Genomic DNA, 26,631 nt, shown 5'->3' with positions numbered 1-26,631 from the left:
GGCTGCTGCACACCTGAAATCCCAGCACCTGCGAGGCAGGCGGGGGAAGAGGGGTTTGTCAGGAGTGGTACAGACTCTGACTCAACACGAGTAGACAGTGGGGGAGGAGAGAGGCCAGGCGGGCATAATGGTACACGCTTGTGATCCCATCACTTAGGAAACAGGCAAAAGGATGTTGAGTTTGAAATCAATCTAGGCTATACAGCAAGACTCTGTTTCAAAAAAGGAAAAGGAGAAAAGGCCAAAAATAGAAGCAAAAGATGGAAGCAAAAAGACATAAAAGGAAAAAGGAATATGAAGAGGGTAGAAAGAAAAAGGCTAATCCATAATTACTCATTATAAAAGGAACAGAATACACTGATACTTAACAGGAAATGGTATTATAGGGCCAACAGACACCAGGCAACGTTCGTCTCATTAAGAATTAAGAAAGGGGGGGTGTCCGGCTGCAGAGGCAGCTTGGTGGTTAAGAGCACTGGCTGCTCTCCAGGATCAGGATTTGGTTCCCAGCACTGATTTGATGGATTAGAACCACCTGAATGCCAGCTCTGGAGGACCCAACACCCTCTTCTGACCTCTATAGGCACTGCATGTCCCAGTACACAGACATTCAGCAAAGAACCCATAAATATAAAAAATTTTTAATTTAAAAATAATCACAAACAGGGCTGGGACAGTGAGATGGTTTAACAGTGAATGGCCCCCGTCACCTAATAACCATATTCCAATCCCATCCTGCACAGTGAAAGCCCAACCTCCCACAGTTGCTAATTTTCACATATGTGCAGTAGCATGTTCTCACCATGCACACAGAGACAGGTAAATCCCTAAGAAATCAGTAGTCTAAGGGCTGGGACAGCATGCACAATGCTGGGTAAACAACAGAACTACATACACACAAAATTAATACAAAAATGAATGAAATTCATTACCAACATCTCAGGAACAACATGATCTGGAATAGAGCTGTCCCAGAAGTCCCGATGGATCAGTCTGTAACAGTATCCTTTAGACACCCGTCCAGCACGGCCTGCAAAGAGAGGCTCAACCCCATTTGGCATTGATCACTTTAACATCAGTGTGGAAAGAAAATGTAAAACAGCCAGTAAACACTGATGAGGAAAAACCTTATCTTCTACCACACTAGGCCAGCAAAAACAAATTATCTTTATTCTAATGCTATCCCAAGTTAGATTATCCTAAAAAGTTAGACTAAGTTAAAATTAAGTGCTCTCAGGCTGGTGAGATGACTCCGTGGTTAAGAGCACTGACCTCTTCCAGAGGTCCTGGGTTCAATTTCCAGCAACCTCATGGTGGCACAGAACCACCTATAGTGGGATCTAATGCCCTCCTTTGGGATAAAGGTGTACATACAGCTAGAGCACTCATATACATAAAATAAATGTTTAAAAAATTAAGTACTCCCTTAATGTACTAAAATCTAGTAAGTTTAAAAAGAAGACAACTTGGCCAAAATGCAACAAAAAACAGAATACTTTGAATAACACATTTCCTGGAAGATTTAGCTCAAACTAGTAAAATCAGATCTCATCATAGAAAAGCCATGCAGCTGGTGATAGAAGTGTGACTTACCAGCCGGGCGGTGGTGGCGCACGCCTTTAATCCCAGCACTCGGGAGGCAGAGCCAGGCGGATCTCTGTGAGTTCGAGGCCAGCCTGGGCTACCAAGTGAGTTCCAGGAAAAGGCGCAAAGCTACACAGAGAAACCATGTCTCGAAAAACCAAAAAAAAAAAAAAAAGAAGAAGTGTGACTTACCTAGTATAAATGACATTTAGATCTGTCAGAGATTTGAGGAGCAGCCTCACCTGCCCATGTTGTCTCTGCTTCTGTGTGTCCACCTGTCCTACTCTTTCTACAAGACATCTTTCAACTTCATCATATTAACTAAGTGGTAACTGTGCGTGCAAAGAGCTCCGAGCCCTGTTCATTCCATGGAGAGGGTGATACAAACTGCTGCTTCTGTGTGTGACAATGACTGTTTGTGGGGTGGGAGCAAATCTTACAGGAAAACATAAATCAGCCAAGGTGGTGGTGCATGCCTTTAATCCCAGCACTCAGAAGCCAGGAAGATCTGGGAGGTGAAGGTCAGCCTGTTCTACATAGTGAGTTCCATGCCAGCCAGTGCTACATGGTAAGACCCAGACTCAAAGGTAAATTAAGCAAATAAATAAATCCATCTTTAAAGAGATGGAGACAAGCGTTCATTGAGGAGCAGACAATAGCAAGCAAACACAAGGAAGGCTCCCTAACCTTATGAATGATTATGGAATTGCAAGTCAAAAATCAAACGAGATGCACAGGCATCCACTGATGGCTAACATGAAAACTTGGTGACGTCATCTGCTAGCAAAGATGTTGGGGGGGGGGGCTCATATATTGTGGAGGTGCATAAAGTGGCCACCATGGAAGCCTTTCACACTGATGAAACTCTTGACAGCCAGGCTACAATGGCCTTCATCATCTCTTGGTTCTCTCTGGGAAAGGTGCCTCAGGAATGTGGACAGAGCTCAGCAGTCAAGAAAGGCCTGGAGCCAGATTTCTGGGTCAAATCTTAGCTCTACCTGAGGAGAACCTTATGCAGTGGCTACTTCCCTGAGTCTCAGACCATGACATGCTCACCTCAAATTCCTTACAAAAGCTAAGGAAGAAAGAAAATACCAAAACCCAGTGTCTGCACTGAGGTAAGAATGTCTACGATACTTTGTTTATGCATATAACATGTTCAATCCTGAGGCAGTAATTTCCCAGAAGGAATTCTTCGGTCTTCTGCCTATCTCCCTCAGGGGGTCTCTATAAAACTGAGCTATTTCTCAGGACACACCACAGATGCTGTCTCCCTAAAGCCAGATCCTGCTACAGAAGGCAACATCTAGGCTAGGCACGTTACAGGTTCACTTCTTCTCTGGCCAAAGGCCCTGCCCTGCAGCTCTGCCTGGGCATGTGTGGTTGGTCCACCACACTGCGATCTCTCTGTGGGATCCCTAGGAACAGCAGGATTTAGAGGTGGCTCAAGAGAAGCTAGTCAAAATCACCAAACTGATCCACTTGGCTTCCCTATCCACTAAATATATTTTTTTAATTTCACTCTGAAAATGGTAAGTGTTGTGATAATAATAGGCCATCTGATCCTTAGGAGCTGACCCTAAAACACTAGAAGAGAAAAACATGGAGGCGAAGGTGACTAAGACTGAGATATTAATAAAGGAAGTACCTGATAGTGAAAATGCTAAAACAACGCTCTTGAGAAGGCACCCACCCAGCGTACCGTGTGACCACAGAGGCCGCAGTATGCTCTTACCTTTTCTCTGGTCACAGCTAGTCTTCGAGGCCCAACTCAGTCGTAGACTCTGATAATTTGTATCCTCATCACAAACTAGAGTCCTGGTCAGACAAAAATCTATAACTGCCATTAGGAAAAAAAGTGTCAACACGATGCTAATATGGAATTATGACAACTCATAGTGCCTGGTGATAAACATTGAGAATATGCAGCTGTTGGAGTTGGCATGCTTGCAGAAATTTCCGGAAATGTGCTGCCTGCTCACTGTCTCCTACAACAGGAAACCAAGGTCTCTCTCTAGATCAGAATGGGAAGTCTTTGGGTCTTTGTGAGGCCCAGATTATATCATAAAGACTTGCTTGGGTGCACCCGAAAGATGAGAATTACTCCAAAGTATCATTATACAAGGGGTAGGGAGGTGGGCTAATGTTCTGGACTGCCTGAATTTGAATCCTGTCTGTCTCTCTACAACTAAGTGGAACAAACTACATTCCACATGTGCTTCGAGATGTTCATCTGTCAGGCCCAGGTAAGGACTCCTTCAGCTCTGGCCTTGGACAGCACTTCCTGTCCTATGTACGGGTGAAGTTGTCCTTTGGAGAAACAGAAGGCAGTCTCCTCCTGTCCGCCTCCATGCAGAGTGCCTCCTCACTGCTGCTGCCGCCACCGCCCTCCTCAGACTGTGCCACAGACACTCTCACCACACCTGATCCCGGTCATCTCACACCACCAGGCCTAACACAACCTGTGGTGACTTCAAGATTCTCACCTCCCAGGGTCTGGAAGCCTCCCTCCCTCTCACTTCCCACTTGACATCTTCCTGTCAGGCCACAGCCGTTCCTTCATCCAATGGCAGCAGAACACCTACCTTCTTCCTCCCCCAAGCATCTTTACCCTCACTGGAACTCTGAATTGCAGACTCCGACCACCTTCGGTTGTCTCAGCATCCGACCCAGCCTGCTCCTGCCAATCTGCACTACCCGCTGCGCTGGCCGCCTCTGCTCAGACTACATACCACAACCCCTCATAAGGTCCCTCAGCAAATCTCTTTTCCTGTCCTCATAATCAAATCAGACCGGGACCTCTCCATCCCTCCAGTACTCACCCTCCTCAGCTCGCCACTCTTTCCTCTCATTTGCCTCATCTTGGTCGATACCCAGAGTGATGCAGGCAGATGCCTTTGCATCTGACCTCTCCGCTCTACCTCACTCAGCACAGCGGTCCTATGGGGCCTGTACTTGTGACCCAGGGCTCCCTGCTTTCCATGAGGTCCTGCATCTGTGACCCAGGGCTCCCCTGCTTTCCATGAGGTCCTGCATCTGTAACCCAGGGCTCCCCTGCTTTCCATGAGGTCTTGCATCTGTGACCCAGGGCTCCCTGCTTTCCATGAGGTCCTGCATCTGTGACCCAGGGCTCCCCTGCTTTCCTCTTCCTCACCCTGGTCTGGAAGCCCTGACCTCTGGTTTCATGACCAGGATTAGACTTGACTTGTATGTCCCTTTCCGGCCACTCGCCAAAGTTCTCTCTTGTCCTTTCTTGACTTTTTCTTCTTACGCTCACCAACTATTGACTCGTGTTATCTCTTTAATACTAACCCCTGATTGCATCATGAAAACAGAGACTTGTGTCTATTTTTCTACAATTTCTGCTGGCACAGAAACAAACACCTATTAGCTCCCCTCCCCTTGGCTTACACAGTTTTTCCTCCCTGGTGCTCCTACACTCTGCTCCATGTCTGAATCACGTTTTTGCACAGTTCACTTCTCATTCAGTTTAGGACTTCCTCAAAGGAGTCCCATGTCATCCTATGGTTTGAATGAGACATCCCCGTAAGTCTTGCACACATGAATACTTGGTCCCCAGTCAATGGCTGTTTGGGAAGGAGTAGGAGGAGGTATGGCTTGTTGGAGGAGGTGTGTCACTGGGGGCAAGCTTGTGGTTTCAAAAGACTCCCACTCTCCATAGCCTGCTCTCTCAAACTGTTTCCTGCTTATGGTTCAAGATGTGAGCTCTTAACTGCTGCTACAGCTACCTGCCGTCTGCTGTCTCAGGTCCACCATAATTGACTATTACTCTCCAAAACCATGAGCCCCAAATAAACCCTTCCTTTGATCATGGTGCTTGATCACAGCAATATAATAAAAGTAACTAATATCGCCCTGTGCTGGATAGTTTAATGTCAACTTGACACAAGGTAAAGTCAGCTGAGAGGAGGGAACCTCAATTAAGAAAATGCCTCCATAAGATCAGGTTGGTGGGGTAGTTTCTTAATTAGTGATTAATGGGGGAGGGGCCATCCCATTGTGGGTGGAGCCATCCCTGGGCTGGTAGTGCTGGGTTCTATAAGAGAGCAGGCTGAGCAAGCCATGGGGAGCAAGCCAGTAAGCAGGACCGTCCATGGCCTCTGCCTCCGCTCCTGCCTCCACGTTCCTGCCCTCACTTCCTTCAGTGATGGGCTACAGTGTGTTAGTGTGAGACCAAGAAAACCCTTTCCTCCCTAAGGTGTTTCTGGTCACAGTGTTTCACCATAGCAACAGTCACCTGACTAAGACACACCCGATCTAGAAGATCATTTCCCCATGCTGGAACCCTTTCCCTTGCTGCTTTTCCTATATATCTGTCTCTACATGAAACTGTAATTCATCTGGTACCTCTCTGTGTCCCAGCAGACTGCAGTCACAGTGATAATACAATCTTCCTCAGCGTGGTACTATAGCCCTGGCTACAGGCACTGGTCCCTCAAACATGACTGATGAATGCAAGACACTCGTGAGTGAGCAAGCATACAAATACATATATACCAGACAATGGAGCTATCCATCATGGCTTCCTTCTGAGCTACCTTCAGAAGACAGTACCCAGCTCCTCCCTAACACTTGCCTACCTTTCTATCACAGGATTCCACCAGGGAAGCCCTAAAACTCTGCTTCCTACAAGATCCCTTGAATCCTCCAGAGGCAGGCCTACCTGAAGGAAAAGGTATGCTCAGAGGAAACAGTGATGAGCCAAGAATATGAGGGACTGGGCCTTTATAAGCCTCTCTCTGAGCCTCTCCCAAACATGGGAAGAGAGGAAGGCAGAGGACAGCTCCTGTGAGACAGGAAAGCCTAGTGATGCCATCTTTTACATAGGAAGTGAGCAGAGAAAGGCCTTACCATATTTGACATCTGGAACTGTGACAGAACTCTCTGCAATATTGGTGGACAGAATAATCTGTGGAGCATCAAACAAAAGAGGTGACGTTTTCCCTCTGTTCAGGACGCTGCTCGATCGTTAGAAAAAGGTCTTCATCTTGAATATGAGTGTAAATGCTGAGCTCAAAATTAGTTAGCTGGCTTCATATTTTTTGTAGGTCACAACTATCAAGAAGTCCCTGATATGTGGGAAATCAGATACATACAACACAGAGGGCTTTAAAAAGGCAAGCAAGGCATGGCCAAGGATCTGCTCATGAGCCTGTTATAAAAGCACAGCAGAGGGGCTGTGCAATTGCACAAGCAGATCAAATCCAGAGCAAGTATTGTCACCCTGAGCACTCTAGAGTAGCATTCAGGATCTAGTTTGCCTAAAGATTCCAAACATCCTCAAGAATATCAGAGATTTGAGCCAAAAGCTCAAGGTCGCAGACCCTGGTCCTCCCATCAGGCAGCTGTGAGGAGCAGCAAAAAAAAAAAAAAAAACAAAAAAAAAAACCTCCAGAGGGCTTAGACCACAGCCTGACAAAGTCACCACTCCCAAGACAGCAAATCCCCAACAGCAATGCCCTGAATTCAGGAAATTAAATAAATAAAAATTTTAGTTTTTGCCAGTATACACCCTATAACCAAATTCAAGGCTGGCCTAGACTACATTAACAATACTCTGTTCTCAAAAACAAACAAAAGGCCAGGCAGGTCCAGTCCCCTCCTCCCAGATTGAACCAAGCGTCCCTGTATAAGTCCCAGGTTTCAAACAGCTAACTTATGCAACGAGCCCAGGACCTGGTACCACTGCCTAGATGCCTCCCAAACAGATCAAGCCAATCGACTGTCTCACCTATTCAGAGGGCCTGATCCAGTTGGGGGCCCCTCAGCCTTTGGTTCATAGTTCATGTGTTTCCACTGATTTGGCTATTTGTCCCTGTGCTTTATCCAACCTTGGCTTCAACAATTCTCGCTCATATAAACCCTCCTCTTTCTCACTAATTAGACTCCCGGCGCTCCACCCGGGGCCTAACCGTGGATGTCTGCATTCAGATTCCTCAGTCCTTGGATGGGTTTATGGCACAACTATTAGGGTGTTTGGCCATCCCATCACCAGAGTAGGTCAGATCTGGAGGAGGTGGGAATGGGGGGTGGGCTGGGGGGAAGGGGAGGGGGGCAGGAAGGGAGAGAACGAGGGAATCTGTGGCTATTATGGAGAACTGAATAGTATTGTAAAATAAAAAAAATAAAATATAAAAAAACAAACAAACAAACAAAAGGGATCTTAGCTTTTCATGAACCTGATTTACAAACTAACACACAGCATGAAAGGGCACAGAGTCTCATCAACACCGCTTGCCCGAGTGACTCAACAGCACTTGGGGCACACTTGCACAGAGACCAGAGCGCCAGCAGCTCTCCATCACGAGTGACCGTGACTCACACTCCCCTCCCCAGCTTCCTACCTTTCTGTACCCAGGGACTGGACTTAAAAACACATTATTCTGTTCTTCTAAAGTCACACTGGAATGGAGAGGATAGACCTGTAACCTAAGAAACAAAGCACTAAAATAAAATATCACATGATATACAGCAGACACAAGTAACTATTCAGTGAGGCAATTAAAATTATGTAAGGCATAAGCTACACAATGCTCTAAAAGCCAAAAGCCAAAACAAAGCACATCATTTAGACACACCTTTTGTGAATCATGTTTGTGAGAAGTTCATGCATATAATTTATCTCACCCAGACCTAGGGGGAAAAGGGGGGAAGGCAAATGTGAATTTATTGCTAAAACATTACCTTCAAGTTAAAGTGACAACTTATTTTTAAGACTCTCTCCATCTTTATCCATCGCACGAGTGCCTGATGCATGTGCTATGCCAGGCCCTGCAAATGTACAGTCATCAGAACAAAGACCCTGCTCCCCAAGAGCTCACGTTCTAGAGCAAAAGCACAGATAAGAAATTTACCCAAGCTACAGAGGCTTCTACTGCGTGCAGCGTGGACATCAGCCAAGCAGGGCTGGTGGACAGTCAGGGAAGTCTGAGATTTTTAGTGCTCTGGTCAGTACAGTCCTCATCAAGATGATTAATTGTTTGAGAATTTCATGCACGCATGTGTTTTGATTAAATCTACCCCACATCCTGCTACTCCTTTGATTGCTCCCCTCCAATACCACTACTCTCCCCTACCTACATGTCCTTTAAAGGAAACCAACCAGCCAACAACCCAGAGATCACTTAGTGCTGTCTGTATGTACATGGGTGGAGACTATCTACTGGAGCGTGGGGAGCCAGCTGCCGTTTTGTCAGTCTCTTTCTTGTACAGGTCATAGTGCATGCAGTCATAGCCTCTGTGAGTTCAAGTCTGTAACAGCACTGTTACATTCCAGCCATACTGTTTCTCTGCACACATCTACTCCCTCTGGCTCTTACAATCTTTCTGCCCCCTCTTCCATAATGATCACTGAGCCCTAGGGAAGGACTGGGATACAGCTGCCCCATTTAGAGCTGAGCACTCCATACTGTTATTCTCTGCACAAGGATAAATTGTGGGTGTCCGTATTAAATCGCCACCCACTGCAAAAAGAGGCTCTTCTCATGAGTGCTGAGAGATGCACTAATCTATAGGCATAAAGATAAGAACTTACAGAACAGTTTTTCCTGTCCATTTAGCAGAATACTAGTATTAAGGGCCTATGATCTCATCAGCCTCCAGTTTTGGGCCCAGTGAATTGTACCAGGCATGAGTTCCAACTTATGGAGTGGGCTTTCAATCCCGTGAGAAAATAGGTGGTTGCTCTCCTAACATTTATGCCACTACTGTACCAGCAGGTTTATCCTGCTGGCTAGATCATTATTGTAGCTCACAGAATTCAGAGCTGGGTAAAACTGTCTATCATTTTCTCCTCAAGCAGCATGTGTAGAACATTCCAGTACTATTAAAGCTAACCAGTAAGAGATAAACCTAGGTCTGTATCAGTTTGATTTCTCCAGGTCCTGTATGTCAAGTATGTGGTGTCTTCAGCAATAAAGTCTCACCACCAAGTTCTGGAGGGTAACTCAGAGCAATGGCAATAGCCTAACATTTGGACATCTACAGAACTTCCACTGACCAACAACGCAAAAACAAGTAACCTATGCCTGGCACTGAGCTTGACACCCCCCCCACCCCCCACCCTCCCCCCCACCCTCCCCCCCCCACTCCCCCGCTATAGGGTAACTCCATTAAACCCTTTATAGATGGACAGGAATCGTCTATGGCAGTAGGTTTCTATGTGGCATTTCCAAAGGTCTCTAGCGTTAGTTAGGTCACACCTACTTTTCTATGCTGCCCTCCTACCCTACACCATTTAGTCCTTCCTGTTCCATTATCCCCTTTGCCCCTACAAACTCTGTCTATACCTCTACACTTGAAATCTGCCCCCGTCATGGTTCTTGACTTCTATGAGTATTCCAAATTCAACATGTATATCTAGACATGTGGTGGTGCACATCTTTAATCCCAGCACTCAGAAGGCAGAGGCAGAAGAAGCTCTATGAGGTCAAGGTCAGCCCTATCTACATAGTAAGACTCTGTCTCAAAAATAAACAAACACACACACACACACACACACACACACACACACACACACACACACATCTAAAGAGTTAAAGATCACATCCACATGAGACAACATGGAGTGTTTGTCTTTCCGGAGGTGGTCACCTCACAAAGAATGATGGTCTCCAGCTCTATCCATTTAACCTGAAAATTGACTCATTTCATTTTTCTTTTCAGTTAAATATCATGCTGTGTGTATGTGATGCATTTTCACTGTCCAACAGTTGCTGATGTTTAGGTGGCTTCCATTTCTTGACTACTGTGGATAGAGCAGCAATGAACAGAGATGAGCAAGTGTCTCTGGAATATGCTCAGGAATAGTACAGCTCCATCATGTAATAGATCCATTTCTAGTGTTTGAGGAGACCTCCACACTGATTTCTGCAGTGGACACAGCAGTTGGCATGCCCACTAACAGTAAACAAATCCATACCAACTTTTGCCATCCTCTGTCATTTCATTTAGCCATTCTGGCTTCAATAATATGAAATCTCAAATAGTTTTAATGTGGATTTCCCTGATAATTTTTTAAAAAATATTGAACATTCTTAGTTGGGGCTGGAGAGATGAACTTCATGTGCCAAGTACCAATACAGTGACTTAGAACCATGTGTACCTATAACTCCAGGGCATTTAACACCCCCTCTGGTCTCCAGGCACCAGGCAATGCACATAATGCACAGACATTCATGCAGGCAAAACACTTAGATACAGAAAATAAAAATACATAACCCTTTTAATTTTTCTCAGCCACTGTCTTATTTTGAGAATGCTGTGTTTATTTCCTTGCCCCAGTTTTTAGCTGGGTTGTTTTCTTGGTTTAACTTTCTGAGTTCTTTATATATATATTGTCTGTAAGCTGCGTCTTCATTTGAACAATGGTGCCCCATTTGTCACTGGCCTTAAGGCCTGTCCTACTGGGGTCCTGTTCAACGTCCTTCCTGTGCCTCAAGTCGAGGGTGTTCCCTGCCTTCTCTATCAGACTCAGGGTACCAGATATTGTGCTGAGGTCCTCGATCCACTGGAAGTGAGTTGTGTACAGGGTGTGAGAGAAGATCTGGTTCCCTTCTGTACATGAGATATCTAGTTTGACCAGCACCATTTGTTGAAGATGCCGTCTTCTCTCCAGTGTGTTTTTGGCAGTAGGAGTATGTGCTCATAAGTGGTCCTCAATCTATCATTTTTATATCCTGTTTTTATTAGTATAACTGAACTATAACAGAACTGAACATCAGGAATGACACTTCCTATAACAATGGGGTTTTGGTTTGTTTGGTTTTTGGTTTTTGGAGACAAGGTTTCTTTGTGTAACAGCCTCAGCTGTCCTGGAACTCACTGTGTAAACCTCAAAGCTGGCCTCAAACTCAGAGATCCACCTGCCTCTGCCTCCTGAGTGCTGGGACTGAAGACCTGCACCACCCCCACCTGGCTCTACAGCAATGTTTTATTGTTCGGGATTGTTTTTGCTACCCAGGGTCTTTGTATCTCCACATGAATTTTGCAATTATTTAATTTCTGTGAATAACTACATTGGAATTTTGATGAGGCTTGCAGTAGATTGCTTTGAGCAGGATGGCTATTTTCACAATATTAATCCTACCAATCCTTGAGCAGGGGAGAGCTTTACATCTTCTATTATCTTCTTCAATTTCTTTCTTCAGTGCCTTAAAGTTTTCATTGAGCAAGTCTTCCTTTATTAGATTTATCTCAAGATAAAATGATAACTTTTTAAAGATGTTACCAGTTCTTAGATGCTTTAGTCTTTTATACCAGAAATACAAACAAATGCATCATGACATTAATCAGTAATAACTTATTTTAAAATATATACATTCTTTCAGTGTTTTCCTTGCCAAAGCAGTGACTACTGATGAGTGTTGGCTATATAAGTAATTTCTTTTCTTCGCTCGTGTTTTCCAAATTTCTTCCAATGAACATACAAAATGTTTCCAATCAAAAACAATTTTTTAAGCCAGATATGGTAACTGCTGTCTGGAATCCCAGCAACTGAGAGGTAGAAGATAATCTCCAGTTCAAAGCCAGATTGGGCTCCACAGCACATTCCAGACCAGGCAGGACTACATTAAAATCCTGTCTCAAAAAAATAAATAAATAAATTGGACTGGAGTGTAACTCAGTGGCAGAGTTCTAATATGAGCGGGCAATTGGGTTTGATCCCAGGCAATACAAAACCAGTAATAATGCTTCAAAAGATTTGGTCCTTTTGAGTAGTTCACAAATGTCTACAGACTTATAGCATCTGCATATGCATTCTGTCTCATCTGAATTATCAATATTTGGGACTTTTATAGGTTCAACTGTGTCTCTCAAAAATTATTTTAGATTCCAACTCTAGTAACTTAAAATGTGAGTGACCTTATTTAGAAACAGCCATTGTGCATATAATTAGCTACAGTGAGGTCTGGGGGAGTAGTCTGAGACCTTCATCCAACAGCACTGTTAGCCTCCCAAGAAGGAAAGAGGCAGAGCCGAGAGTGGAACTGCCTCAAGACAAAGAGTCCAAAGCCTGATGACCACATGGAACTAGAAGAGCCTGAGCCTGAGCCTGAGCGGGAGTGTATCTACCGACAGCCAGCCTGTCTTAGGATGCCTAATTCCCTAACAGTGAGGAAACACATCACTCTTGTTTTAAACCATCCAATATGCAGCACCTTGTTAGAGCAGCCCTGAAAAAAATAATGCAGATCTGCTCAAAAATAAGTCTAAAATTAATGAATCATGTAAACATATCTATGCCAGACCTGGATTACATTAGCATATAACAGAGAGTCACACACCTGAACATCTTTCAGGGGCAGTTTTTACCTCATGTGAGGTAATACTGAGTATTGACACAGCTCTGCTCTCGCTTTTTCCTTACATACTATGTGCACGCAGAAGTCATTTGATAAATATGTACAGATGCAAACTCTATACACCTGCTGGCTAATGGGTCTTTCTATATATAAAATGAGTCTATTTAGTAAACAAAATATGACAAAGGTTTGAAACTCATATGTTACATCCAAAATTAAGTTTCTCTTGTTGCATGCTTTTGTTTCCATCACTACATGCACAAATACTTATATGTTCTGCATATTACCTTTCAACAACAAATACGTGAATTATTGTTACAATCTGGTCAAACTATACTCCTTGAGAAGTCATTTTGACAAAGTACCATTAAACACAATGCATCTTTTCAGAAAGGTGCAGTAGTAGCCCGTTTTCTTACACACTGAGAAGGGACTGAGATTGCTGAGGACTCTGTGGTGGTCCATGTGTTGCTCTCATTAAGAATGCTGCACTGTGAACTGATGTCAATCACCTCACACTCATGGGCACACAGAGGGATGCTCTTAAAGCAAAACATCTTACCAGAAATTGTGAAGCTGGAAAGACAGTCTTTAAAACTTTGTTCAAGTCTTCATCATCACTATGAACTCTTTGAAGCAATGCAAGAGTTAAGGTAACAAGTCAAACTGAGTCACAGCTGTTCATGTTCTCAGTGTCTAAGAGAACAGGTAGGCATGAACACCATTTTTCACAATATATGTTGTCCAGAATATTAACATTCCAGTCCCAAAATTATGACATTCACACCTGGCAAAAACACCAGCACGCTGCTCCGCTCCGACACAAACTGGGCCCCCGACCAGGTCTTGTTCCTGTCAAAATGTGAGGTGAACAAGTTTGAATCAAGGCTCAAGAGCCCCTGCTGCGAGAGACCCTGATGCTACTGGCTTCGTTCATGAAAGCTCTTGCAGATCACATCAGGCAATGTTCTTCAGTTCTGACAAAAAAGAAGGGCAGGCAAGGAGGCCGGCCAGGCAATAGGCTGGGGCTCTTCCACTCCACTGCCTGTAAGACACACATCTGCAAAAGTTTTCCTGGGGATGCAGATGCTATACTCCAGAAGCCCAAGATATAGCCCTCAGAATAACTATAAGCAGACTTTACTAAAGCCCAGATGATTACTTCACAGTATGCCTATAGATGCAGATCTCAGATAACCACCTGCTCACTTTCTATATGAAATACAATTTTCCTGTGGGCCCTCCCTGCATTTCATACCTTCCTCTATGCAGTCTAGGGACAGCAGTTAACAGACAGAAGGGCCCTGCATTGCTCTGGAGCCTACACCCAGTAGAGAGACAAGAGGAGAAATAACTAACTTAGCAATAAGCCTGAAAGAAACAAACAAATACAGGATAAAGGTTATAAGCTGGGGCTGGAGAGATGGCTCAACTGTTAAAAGCACCCATTGCTCTTCTGAGAATCCAGGTTCAGTTTCCAGCACCAACACGGTTACTCATAACAATCTGTAACTCCAGTTCCAGTGGCTCTGGTGTCCCATTCTGGCTTCCACAGGCACCAGGGAACGCACATGTACACAGACAGACGTGCAGGCAAAACACACAGAAAGAGCTGCAAAGCTGCATGTGAAAGGACTACTCAGTGCTGGGCTGGCCAGTCCTGCAACTGCCCAGGCCCAGAACCAGGGTTATGGGCTGGCCCATCCCAACATCCACCCCATCTATGATCTGCTGGAGCACATGAAGGGGCCAATCTTGCAGACCTAAAGCTGCAGGATCTCCACGACACAGGGCAACAACAGGATATCCAAGAAGAGTCCCAGTGAGGGCCCAGCATTGATAGTGCAGCAGAAACCAGAGGCCTCAAACCAGACCAATGACTCTTTGCAATGAAGACTTGCAAGTAAAGATGTGTGGACAAAAGGGTTCACTGCGTGACTCACTGTGTCACACTACAGCTTCCATGATGAGATAGATCCTCCCTTTTTTTCTTCTTTTTCTCTTAAATTTTATTGGGGGATGCTGCAAGAGCAGAGGGTAGATACTCAGTGATGGGAAATAAATGGGATCAAGATGCATGATGTGAAAGACACAAAGAATACATAAAAAGAAAGTTTTAAAATAAAATTTAAAAAAAGAAAGAAAGGACTGCTCAGAGAGACAAGACAAGCAGGAAGGAGGCAGCCATATAAAAGCCCAAGAGGGGCAGGCCAGACTGTCACGTAGAATAGCACCACAAAGGAGAAGGGAACATGCTACCCACATAGAAGGGCTGGGCACAGTGGCACATCCTTGTCATCCCAGTACTGGAAGAGACACACAGATCTCTGGGGCTTTCTAGGCACCCAGCCCAGCCTAGTTAGTGAGTTGTCTAGGCCAGCAAAAGACCTTATTCCAAATGGTGGACAGTGCCCGAGAAACAACACCCAAGGCGTGCAACTGACCCAGACATAAACATATGCACAAGTGCATACGTGTGTCTGTGTGCACTCACAAACCCCAAGGTAGTGGAAGTCTAGCAGGTTCAGCAAGTTGTAGGATTCAAAATCAATACCGATGCATAAAAACGGGCTGGAGGACTAGCACAGTGGGTAAAGGTATATGCTTAACATGTGCAAAGGCCTGGGTCCACTAACAGCACCAAAGGAAAATGTTAACTGAAAACTGACTTATCAAAAATAATGACAAAAAACACTGCATATCTAAAGTTTATGAGGATTCAATCACAAAATGACCAAGTGAAAATTCATGGACTTCAAGACTAGACTGTGCTACATAGGGAGACTACCTCCAAAGTTATACTCCCAAGGAGCTGGGGGATGGCTCAGGCAGTAAAGCATCTGCCTTGCAATCACGAGGACCTGAGTTCAATCTCCAGCATTTACACCAACAAATGTATGTGTGGTGGCATCTGTGCACAATCTCAGCATTGGGGAGGCAGAGACAGAGGGGTCCTCAGGACTCACTGACCAGCCAGTCTTGCATAATTGGTGAGCTATAGGCCAAGGTGAGGTTCCTGATGACGTACGAAGTTGTTCTCTGGCCTCCACATATATATATACACATGCACACAACACACACTCTAAGAGAAAAAAATTAATTAAAAGTAAGTGAATAAAATAAAAATCTCCAAGCCTAGTATGGTAGTACACACCTGTAGTATCAAATACCTGGAGGCTGAGGCAGGAAAATTAATTGAGCCCAGAAGTTCAAAATCAGTCTAATCCCATCTCAAAACTTAAGGGCTTTGGGGACCCTTTCCTCCTGCAGATTGCCTTAGCCAGCCTTAATAGGAGATGAAGTGCCTAGTCTCACTGTAACTTGTATGCCATGGCTGGTTGATAACCATGGGAGGCCTGCCCCTTTCTGAAGAGAAGCAGAGGGGGAGGAGTGGATGGGGGGTGGGGAAAGTTAGGGGGGGAGACTGGGAGGAGAAGAGGGAAGGGAAACTGCAGTTGGAATGTAAAAACAAACAAAATACAAAAAAAAGGAAAGAAAAATTTGGCAAAAGACATGTACAAGCACTTCATTAAAGAAACATACCGGGCAGTGGTGGGCCACGCCTTTAATCCCAACACTCGGGAGCAGAGCCAGGGGGATCTCTGTGAGTTCGAGGCCAGCCTGGTCTACAGAGCGAGGTCCAGGACAGGCACCAAAACTACACAGAGAAACCCTGTCTCAAAATACAGAAGAAGAAGGAAGGAGGAGGAGGAGGAGGAGGAGGAGGAGGAGGAGGAGGAGGAGGAGGAAGGGGAAGGAGAAGAAGAAGGAATGTGAGACAGCACTCACACCCACTTTGACAGCCAAAACCCACCCCACATACACACAGAGAGCTGGCAAAGTGCGCTAAGCTGCAGAACTCAGCCAGCTTGCTGGTGGTTAAGCAACATGGTGCAGCTATGTTGAAAGATGGGTTAATGGTGCCTTACAAAATAAATCGTGCTCTTGCCATAAAGGCCAGTAATTGTCTCTTGTAATTTATCCAGATAAACTGGATGTCTGTGTCTACATGAGCCTGCATGCAGGTTTCCATAGCAGTTCTAGTCACAGTTTCAGACTTAGAGACAATTAAGATGTAATTTAGTAAATAAATAACTGTATTCAGTATAAACAATGGAATACTATTCAACAATGAAAAAGTCTGGGCTGAGGAGAAGGCTTGGTGGATAAAGTACTTAAGGAGTAAGAGGGGGACTCTGAGTCCAGGTGTGGCATCTCTTGCCTATAATCCTAGTGCAGTGGGGAAGGTGGGAAGATGGGGAAAACAGGCACGTGGATCCTGGAGACATGCTGGCCGAACAATCTAACCAAAATGGAGAGCCTTAAATTCAGTGAGACACACAATCTCAAGACAAACCAAAGAAACAAAAAAAAAAAAAAAAAAAAAAAAAAAAAAACCATGGTTGAGAGCAGCCAAGGAGGACATTCATCAACAGATTCGGCCTCCAATGTGCACACCTGGTGAGCACACACACACACATGCACTCACTACACACTCAAAAATAATTACAATCACATAAAATAAAAAGTGGCTTACATGGTAGCATACACCTTTAATCCCAGACTTGAGAGCCAAAGGTAGGTGGATCTCTGTGAGTTCGAGGCCAACCTGGTCAACAGAGAGAGTTCCAGGGCAGCCAGTGCTACACAGAGAGATGCTGCCTCAAAACACCAACAATCAGTTAGCAAGTCATGAAGAGACAGGCAAAACCTTAATGCTTTTTAAGTTATTTTTTCTGACTTTATTTCAATATTTATTCAATGTATGTGGATATGCCTGAATATATGTATTGCACCGTGTGTCCAATAGTTACAGGTAATTGTAAGCCACCATATGTGTGCTGGGAACGGAACCTGGGTCTTATACAAGGGCAGTAAGCACTCTTAATTATTGAGAACCTTCTCCAGTCCCTTAACTGTGTGTTTCTAAGTAAAAAGTCAACGAGAAAAGGCTACAAACCATACATCAACAATCTGACATTTTGAAAAAGGCAAAACTGAAGACATCTGAGATCAGTGGCCCAGGAAATGGGGGAGAATAACGGACAGGGACGCACAGAGGCCTTAGGTACTGAACTGTTCTGAGTGATAGATACTGCAATGGGAGATACATGGTGTTATACAGCTATCAGAACCCAGAGAACGGGCAGCACTAGGACTCTGAGTGACAGACTGTGTTCAATATGACAAACACACATCTCTGGTGCAGGCTTCTGACAGCAGAATAAGCTGCGTGAGTGTGGGGCAAAGCAGTCTATGGGAGCTCCCTGCTGCAGACATTTTGGACTAGTTCAGTCTAGTCAGCACGCGCCCTAGCTCTCATCCTCATGTACAGCGCTTTGGTGCAGGTTGTCTGCATACTTCCAGTCATGCTAGTCCAGTGAAGACATGAGATCTTTTTAATTTATGCATTTGTGTGTGTACGTGTATGTGTGTGTGTGTACACGTGTGCAGTTATATGTACATGCAGAAGTAGAGGAGGGGGGAGGGGAAGGGAGAGAGAGAGGAAGAGAGGTGGAAAGAAGAATGGGAATGAGAGGGAGGGGAAGTTGGAGGGGGAGACAGAAAGTGTCAGTATCAACTCTGAGTGTCGTCCACAAGAATTCTGTCCACCTTCCTCGAGATAGGGTCTCTCATTGGCCTGAATTTCACCTGTTAGGCTAGACGGGCTGGCCACCGAGATCCATCCTGTCTCTGCCTCCCCAGCTGGCATTACAGGCACACACCATGCCTGGTCCCCACTCCCGTCACTCTGGAGGTTCCGGGAGTCAAACCCAGTCCTCATGCTGCAAACCAAGCACTTGAACAACTGAGCCGTCTCCCAGCTCAAGTTTTTTATCTGTTGATTTAGATTATTTTTTCAAAGAATGAAACGGAAATAAAATAATGTTTTGCCCAAACAAAAGCCAAGAAGAACATTTACCAACAGTCTTTGAAGGCAGTAATCTGGGAAGAATGAGAGTGAGCCAAGAAAAGAAGTCCAAATTTGACAAACAAGGGTTAATTCAGGGGTATCCTAAAGTCTATAGGAAAAAAGTCACCCCAGCGATCTAGCTTTGGTTACTAAGGGAGGGAGAATATCCATTATCGTTATTTGTTTCTAAAATAATAAGTGCTATTTATTTGAGGCAATAAAATTAGGACCATAGAGCTTCGATAACATAGTATTTTTTAAATTATAGACTCAAACCAGCACTTAGAACCTAAATTGTCCTCAAAGGAAAAAAAGTCTCAAGTTTTGTTTTTTTAAACAAAAAGCTAAAAGAATGCAGGTCTGGATTGCCTCCTGGGTGTCAGGAAACATCTCAGAAACAAAGAAAACAAAGGCAAAGGAAGCCATGTGATTCCTGTTTCTGGAAAAGCCATCATCCCACTTTCTGGCTCCAATGCTAGCTTTAAAAAAAAAAAAAAGGCCTAAAGCTGCCCTCAGCACGGCTTTGACTTTTAAGTAGAAATCTGCAGAGTGACCAGGGACTTCTGAGAAGGTGCCTAGCTAGGTGTGCAAGCACATTCCCCAAATCCCAGCACACGAGAGCAAGAAGGCTACAACTCTGTGTCACATAGCTAGACTCTGACTCAGAACAAGCCCAAGGGTCTCCAGCTATTATCTTACCACTGTAAAAACACCGAGACATGTGGATGGCACACACACGTAAGTGTAGCTGGAGGGGCTCTTACCCACTCTCTTTCATGTCCAGGTCATCAAACATCTGAATGAGAGAGACGGCAACTTCATAGACATCCTTTGTTATCACCGGCTCCTCCAAACGGTAGGGGGGGAGCTGAAAAAATCAAAGAAATAGAATATCTAAACAGAGCTGCAGGAAAAATCCTGGTTTAGATGTGTGCTCACCCCTTGAGCCATCACTCTAAAAACACCCCAAGTATAATTAATAATAATAATAATAATAATGCCATTTACAGTCATTCTTGAAAACTTGTGATGGCAAGTGATGCCTGGGCTACTGCAGATGCACAGCATAAAAGTCAGTGGTAACACAGATGGAATCAGAAAGGCCAAGCAGAGAGTCCAGGCGGAGACTACTTTTAAGACATAGGATAAATTGCATCAAAGGCCTAGAAAACTTGGGAGTTGTTTCCTATCTTCAAATCAGTGCCCTTCCAGGGTATCAAGTCCCCACCTCCAAGAGCTCCAACATCCCAACATCTATGCACAGGAACTACTGGCAAAAGGTAGTATCACATCTGTCACCCAGTGTGCCCTAACAATACCACATTACATGGCAGCTGTCTGCTAGGGCTTAGAGATTGCTAGACTACTTCCCCCGCACACCCAAGACAGGGTTTCTCTGTGTAGCTTTGTGCCTTTCCTGGAACTCGCTTTGGAGACCAGGCTGGCCTCGAACTCACAGAGATCCGCCTGCCTCTGCCTCCCGAGTGCTGGGATTAAAGGCGTGTGCCACCACCGCCCGGCTGCTAGACTACTTTTAACTGAACATTAAAACAAACTCAAATCGAACCTAATGGCTTAGAATTGCCCCTGGGATCCTCTGCAGAACAGGTCTGTGCATAGAGCTCTGCAGCAGTTTTCAGAGTCTGTTTTACATCCTTTCTGTTTTCCACCAAGAGTAGGAAGCATTTTGTTTAATAATTGGATCAACTACTATCTACAAGACCTCACGAATGACACTGTGATGGACATGCAGAAAGGAGTCTTCAGGAAGTCAAAAGTAAGTCATATAAGGAAATGTACAGCAAATGTCCAAATAACCATTTCCCAATATTACTATAATTCTAATAACTTGATTGTAACAAGTTTACTTTCATTTCATAACAAAGCACATCAAATACATTCATTGCTGATATGCCTTAACTTTCTATCCTAACAGTGGCCAATATTCCATAATGCAACTATTCAAAACAGAAATAGGGAAAAGGCACATGTTCCACAAACCCCAACAGTGACACCAAACTCACCTGGAAGTCTGCTACTAACAAGCCATGCAGAAAAAGCATGTGACTGAGTCACAAGTAACTGCACTGAGCTCTAGAGCCCAAGCCCTCTAAATTGTCCTTCTTGTTGCTGGTGTTTAGACAGGGTCTCATGTAGCCCAGACTGACCTTCAACTTGCTATATATTCTAGGTCAGCTCTGACCTCATGATACTTGTACCACCACCTCCATAGGAATGAGATTATAGGTGCGTGCCACTATACCTGATCTTTTGGATATTTTTTAATTAATTAAATGTTTTCATTTATTTTACATCCCAACCACAGTTTCCCCTTCCTCCTCTTCTCCCGTTCTCTCCACCACCCCCGCCTCCTACCCCCATCCACTCCTCCTCTGTGTTGGTTCAGAAAGGGGCAGGCCTCCCCTGGGTATCAACAAAGCATGACACACCAAGTTGAAGCAGGACCAAGCTCCTCCCCTTGCACCAAGGCTGGGCAAGGCAACCCAGAAACCCAACCAAAAGGCATCTCAAGTGTCAGGGTCTCAAATATAGCTAGCTTGCAAGCGTGCATGCAGGTACATGATCATGTGTGCCCAGTCATGTGAAGTCCAGAGGACAACTGCAAATGTCATTCCTCAGTCACTGTTCACCTGTTTTTTCTTTAAAGATTTATTATGTATTATTATGTTCTGCCTGTATGTATGTCTGCAGGCCAGAAGAGGGCACCAGATCTCATTACAGATGGTTGTGAGCCACCATGTGGGTGCTAGGAATTGAACTCAGGACCTGTGGAAGAGTAGCCGGTGCTCTTAACCACTGAGCAGTCTCTCCAGCCCCCACCATCCACCTTTTTTTGAAATGGTTTTTCACTGGCCTGAGGCTCACTAGACTGACAAGAACCCCTAGGGACTCCCTGCCCCACCTCCCCAGGACTGAGAACTACAAAAGTAAACTACCATGCCCGGCTTTTCAAACGCGGGTTCTGAAGAGCAAATCCAGGTTCCCATGTTTGCAAAGCAGCACTTTAGCTACTGGGCTATCCCCAGCCCGGGTTATGCTTGCTAACCCCTGACAGACGACAAAGGGCAGAAGGGGCTGTGCGCCTGCTCTGTTGGAACCAGAGCAAAGGTAAAGTCGGCTCTCCTTCCTGAACGAGAGGCTAAGCACAAGTGTCCTTCAGCACAGAGTGGACTGTGAGGGAAACGCCTGCCACGTTCTGACACCGTGACTCCGCTCACAGAACAAGGCAGAAGCCACAGTGCTTCCGTCCTAAAGGGAGGCTATGATCTCTACACACATGTCATCAAAGGATGTCCAGGCTGTCTAGGGAGTCCCAGAACACAAGGAATGAGTTCTTTGGAAAAATACACGCATCTAGAGAATAGGTATACATTCAATGAGGAAACAAATGGTGCCAGGACAAATGGGAATCTAATCTAAGTGTTTAAAGACCTAAAAAGGAGAAGAGAACCCTAAAGGGGGTGCACAAAAACTAGGCTGTTAGCCTAGAGGCACACACTTGTGTCCTAGCCCTTGAGAAAGTAGAGGCAGAAGGAGCAGGTGCTCAAGGTCATCCACGCCCACACAGCAGTCCTGAGGCTGGCTAAACACGATTCTGCCGCAAACAAAATGTTAACAGCACAGTGTACTGGGGCAAGGTACTGCACTGGGGGCGGAGGGCAGGGTGCAGGGTGCTGCACCTAGGGCGGGGTGCTGCACCGGGGTCGGGGTGCTGCACTGGGGTCAGGGTGCTGCACTGGGGTCGGGGTGCTGCACTGGGGTGGGGTGCTGCACTGGGGTGGGGTGCTGCACTGGGGTGGGGTGCTGCACTGGGGTGGGGTGCTGCACTGGGGTGGGGTCTGCACTGGGGGGTGCTGCACTGGGGGGGTGCTGCACTGGGGTCGGGGTGCTGCACTGGAGGGGGTGCTGCACTGGGGTCGGGGTGCTGCACTGGGGGGTGCTGTACTGGGGGGGGTGCTGTACTGGGGGGGGTGCCGCACTGGAGGTAAGGTGCTGCACAATCCCATGCGAGTGTACGTTTACACTCTATAGACCTTTCCTAAGGGTATTCTTGCAAAAGAAAACAAGTTGAAAATAAGAGATAAAGATTCTTCTAAGGGCCTTGAAAGGCAACACTTAAAGTTGGCATCACAAAAAACAGGGGACCATGCTGTGGGATGGTCTGTATATCAAATGTGTGCTCTGATTGGTCAATAAATAAAACACTGATTGGCCAGTGGCCCAGCAGGACTAACAGAAAGGAGAAAAGAAAGAACAGGAAGGCAGAAAGAGTCACTGCCAGCCGCCGCCATGATAAGAAGCATGTGAAGACACCGGTAAGCCACCAGCCACGTGGCGAGGTATAGATGTATGGAAATGGATTAATTTAAGATAAAAAGAACAGTTAGCAAGAAGCCTGCCACAGCCATACAGTTTGTAAGCAATATAAGTCTCTGTGTTTACTTGGTTGGGTCTGAGCAGCTGTGGGACTGGTGGGTGACAGAGATTTGTCCTGACTGTGGGCAAGGCAGAAAAACTCTAGTTACAGGACCTGCCGGGCAGTGGTAGCACATGCCTTTAATCCCAGCACTCGGGAGGCAGAAGCAGGCTGATCTCTGTGAGTTTGATCATGCACTGAAACAGTAACTATGTGCCTTCTAGATACCAAAGGCAGGCTATGTGGTAAGCAATGGTAAAGCTAGGTGCCTTCTAAACAGCTGAACACAGTCCAGTCAGCCAAAGGGCCCTAGCTTCTAGAAGCTGGCCTGGTCCAACCACAGGGCCTCACAGAGTAGATGCCCACAGCTGACCTTACTCCTTTTTCAGTGTTTCCACAAAGAATTGTCTTATGTTTGCATCCGATGAAACCGAGTCAGCCCCTCACTCTAGTGGAGGCCACTGTCCAACACTACCATCTCCTTCTCCATCCAGCTGCAAACACACATGTTCTTCCTTGCCCCAGCAATCTCCTTCTGGGCTCACAGGCTCCAGGAGGAGAGGAGTGGTCCACACAGAGGTCTTGACCTGACGTCTGGCACTGTCTAGAACATTTTTGGTTGTGGTCATGGAGATGGATGCTGCTTGCATCTAGTGGATCAAGGACCAGAATAAACATCCTGCAGTGCTGAGGGCGCCCTGCCACACAGGAAGGACTGTGAACAAAGATGGTGTGCTCAGAAGCTGAGAAACCGTGCCCTGTAAGCCGGGCTCCCCTGTGCACAACAGCATGGGGCAGCTGGTCACGGCAGCACTGCTGCAGGAGCAGCAACTGGGGGGAGCAGGCTGCCCCTCCAAAAGAGAGACAGGAAGGATATTACGGACACAGAGAGATGTGCAGCGAGCATGCCGCCTCTGCACAAGAAGCAGCAAACGGTGCTGTACTCGCCTGGCAGACAGGCCCAGGTGTGAGGGAAGACCCCGAGAGCTCTGCAGGAGCAGGCTCCCCCAGAAGACAGGCCTGACACAGGCACAGACAGGAAGGGGCAGGCAAGCTTTCACTCCCTTTGGGTTTTTGTTCATGAGCTAGGAATGGACGCCACAGTCTCACACAGCTGCCCAAGCACTTTCTCACTGAGCAGCACACTCTCAGAAGGATGAGAAAAGAAGTGTGTCAGACCCGCTTCCACGTTAGACTTCAGAGATCTCTTCATGTTCCACACGTGTGAAAGTAACTCTACACCCGCCTCTTAGGACAATGTGTCCCCAGTCTGCACTGTCACAGTGCAATTCCAGGTTCAACCCAACTCACCTAGCTAGACCAGAAATGCACATTTAACCGGAATTCTATCTCAAGGAAATTTACCCATCTTCAAGGGAATTTACAATTTTATAATGACTAAAATCTGATTTTTTTTACTTTTCAACATCAGTGAGGCATGAAGCTAGTCTCAATAACTTTCATGAGGATGTATGATATGAATATTTACTATGCTCACAGCTTATAACAAAAGCTACTAGTTTCTTCCCTTTATTTTCTCCACCCCTTCCTCCCATGTGTCGGCTCTGACAAGTTCTAAATGGGCCTTGAAACCCTTTTAGAATTAGCAAGGAATTCACAGTCAGAAACAAAGTCCATTCACTATAAAAGAAGCAATGTATCCCGACATACCCCACTATGATTAATGTGCCCCAAATCATTAAGGTAATATTCTTCAATAGCATGAGGCTTGCCTTCCACTTCAAAAACATATGCAGGATTCATCTTGTTCTGAACAGGAACAGCAAAGTAGTCTGCAAATTCCTTGCAGTTGATGGTGGCAGACATGAGGATCACCTGTAGTGAAGAGAGCCCCATCCATGAGCAATGCAAGCCACTTTCTCATCCTCCCACCATTTAGAAACTACTGAGTTTTAAATAGAATATCTTGATTTTTTTCTTGCGTATTGTACAAATTAAAACAGTATAAAGAATACTCAAGACTTTACTATTACTTTAAAACTATTTTTTTCAAATGAGAAACTGTTCCATCCCTGAAATCCACAGAAGGAGAGAACTCCTGGAAGTTGTCCTCTGGCCTCCACATTCACATGATCACATGCATGTCTCACACATAATACACAAAAAATAATACTTTTAAAATATTAAAATGAGAAATTGTATACTCCAAAAAAACTGTGACCACTTACTCAGAATAAAACTCTTCATCATAAAACCAATTTTAAGAAATTAATTTCAGGACAGTGTGACACAGGAAAGTAAGGGAAACTGAAGAGAGATCTGGAAAACTCTGGCTGTAGCTGAGGAGAGCAGCAAATCCAAGACAGAAGCTGTGCCCCAGACCCAGGAGCCAGCCTGGCTTAGAGGTCCACGTCAGAAGCCTGAGACCAGCTTCAGGCACAGGCATGCCGGGAACACACACGAGCTGGGCGTCTCTAAAAAGTCAGCCGCACAGGCCCTGAGCAGCATCCACAGCACACCAGATGTGCCCTGGGAAAAGCGGCAGCAGTCCCAAGAACCTGCTACTCCTTGGTCCAGAGTCTCTGGCTGGTGGAGACTACCTGCTGTATCTAGTACTGAGCAGTTCCTAAGTGTGAATCTTATCAGAAAAGTAAAGGTATCACACAGCACCCTTTTTCCTTTGACATTAGACACAAACAAGAAACCATAGTAACCAGAATTCGTTTTGAAAAAAACAAGTCTCAGACAGAGGAGTGGCTTAGGAAGCCACTTGAGGTACAAGAGTGATCCCCTAGGAATACACCCAGGCATAGTGGTGATGCCTAGACATTGATCAAACATCAATCAGGCCAGCCAACTTCAGAGCTCTTTTGATCAGTGCAACGTGTAAATGAGAGACTAATGCTCCAGACAGCCCAGTGTCTCCTGCAGAGGACAACAGCCTGGTCCAGGGCGTGCCAGGGCTAGAGGACAGCAGACGTGCACAGAGAGGTAGCCAGGACACAGGGACCAAGGGATTTCTACCACGTACTGCTGCCCTTGCATCTCCATATTCTGACGGCAGAACTCTTATAAAAAGAAATAAGGATTTCCTGAGGATTAAAAAAAAATCACAAAGCCATCTAACACTTGACTTCAAATTACCTGACCCAAATCTACCAAGGCTCTCTGTCTAGAAAGCATGGTGCTTCGTGTACAGCTCTTGTTTGTTGTGTTGTCTTTGTGGTGTTAGGTTACACCCAGACCTCCTGTAGACTAGGCAAGCTCCACTACTGAGCCAAATCCCCAGGCCTCTTCAACTATTTTTTAAATAAATTATGAAACTAACAACCCATTTCTCACTCCTTATTGGAGAGATGCCACGTTCCCTCCACCATTTCTGAAATGTGGTAGAATCTTTTTTTAATCTA

At 45.4% G+C, this 26,631-nt stretch overlaps 1 protein-coding gene across 3 annotated transcripts in view; it reads right to left on the bottom strand.

Moving 5' to 3' along the window:
- Window positions 1-26,631, bottom strand: part of Tdrd9 (tudor domain containing 9) — a 106,096-nt gene that overhangs the window by 39,420 nt on the left and 40,045 nt on the right. For all 3 annotated transcript variants that reach the window (XM_037210879.1, XM_028883716.2, XM_037210880.1), the window contains exons 7-14: window positions 24,932-25,096; window positions 19,587-19,690; window positions 13,696-13,760; window positions 8,184-8,238; window positions 7,950-8,034; window positions 6,457-6,514; window positions 3,320-3,424; window positions 933-1,030 (exon numbers count right to left, since the gene is read on the bottom strand). In XM_037210879.1, the coding sequence (XP_037066774.1) occupies window positions 933-1,030; window positions 3,320-3,424; window positions 6,457-6,514; window positions 7,950-8,034; window positions 8,184-8,238; window positions 13,696-13,760; window positions 19,587-19,690; window positions 24,932-25,096 (735 nt within the window). The remainder of the gene's footprint in view (window positions 1-932; window positions 1,031-3,319; window positions 3,425-6,456; window positions 6,515-7,949; window positions 8,035-8,183; window positions 8,239-13,695; window positions 13,761-19,586; window positions 19,691-24,931; window positions 25,097-26,631) is intronic.

This window comes from Peromyscus leucopus, chromosome 14, assembly GCF_004664715.2.
Source record: "Peromyscus leucopus breed LL Stock chromosome 14, UCI_PerLeu_2.1, whole genome shotgun sequence".
Taxonomy (NCBI): domain Eukaryota; kingdom Metazoa; phylum Chordata; class Mammalia; order Rodentia; family Cricetidae; genus Peromyscus; species Peromyscus leucopus.
The sequence above is the reverse complement of the archived record's forward strand: the minus strand, read 5'-3'. Positions and strand labels throughout refer to the sequence as shown.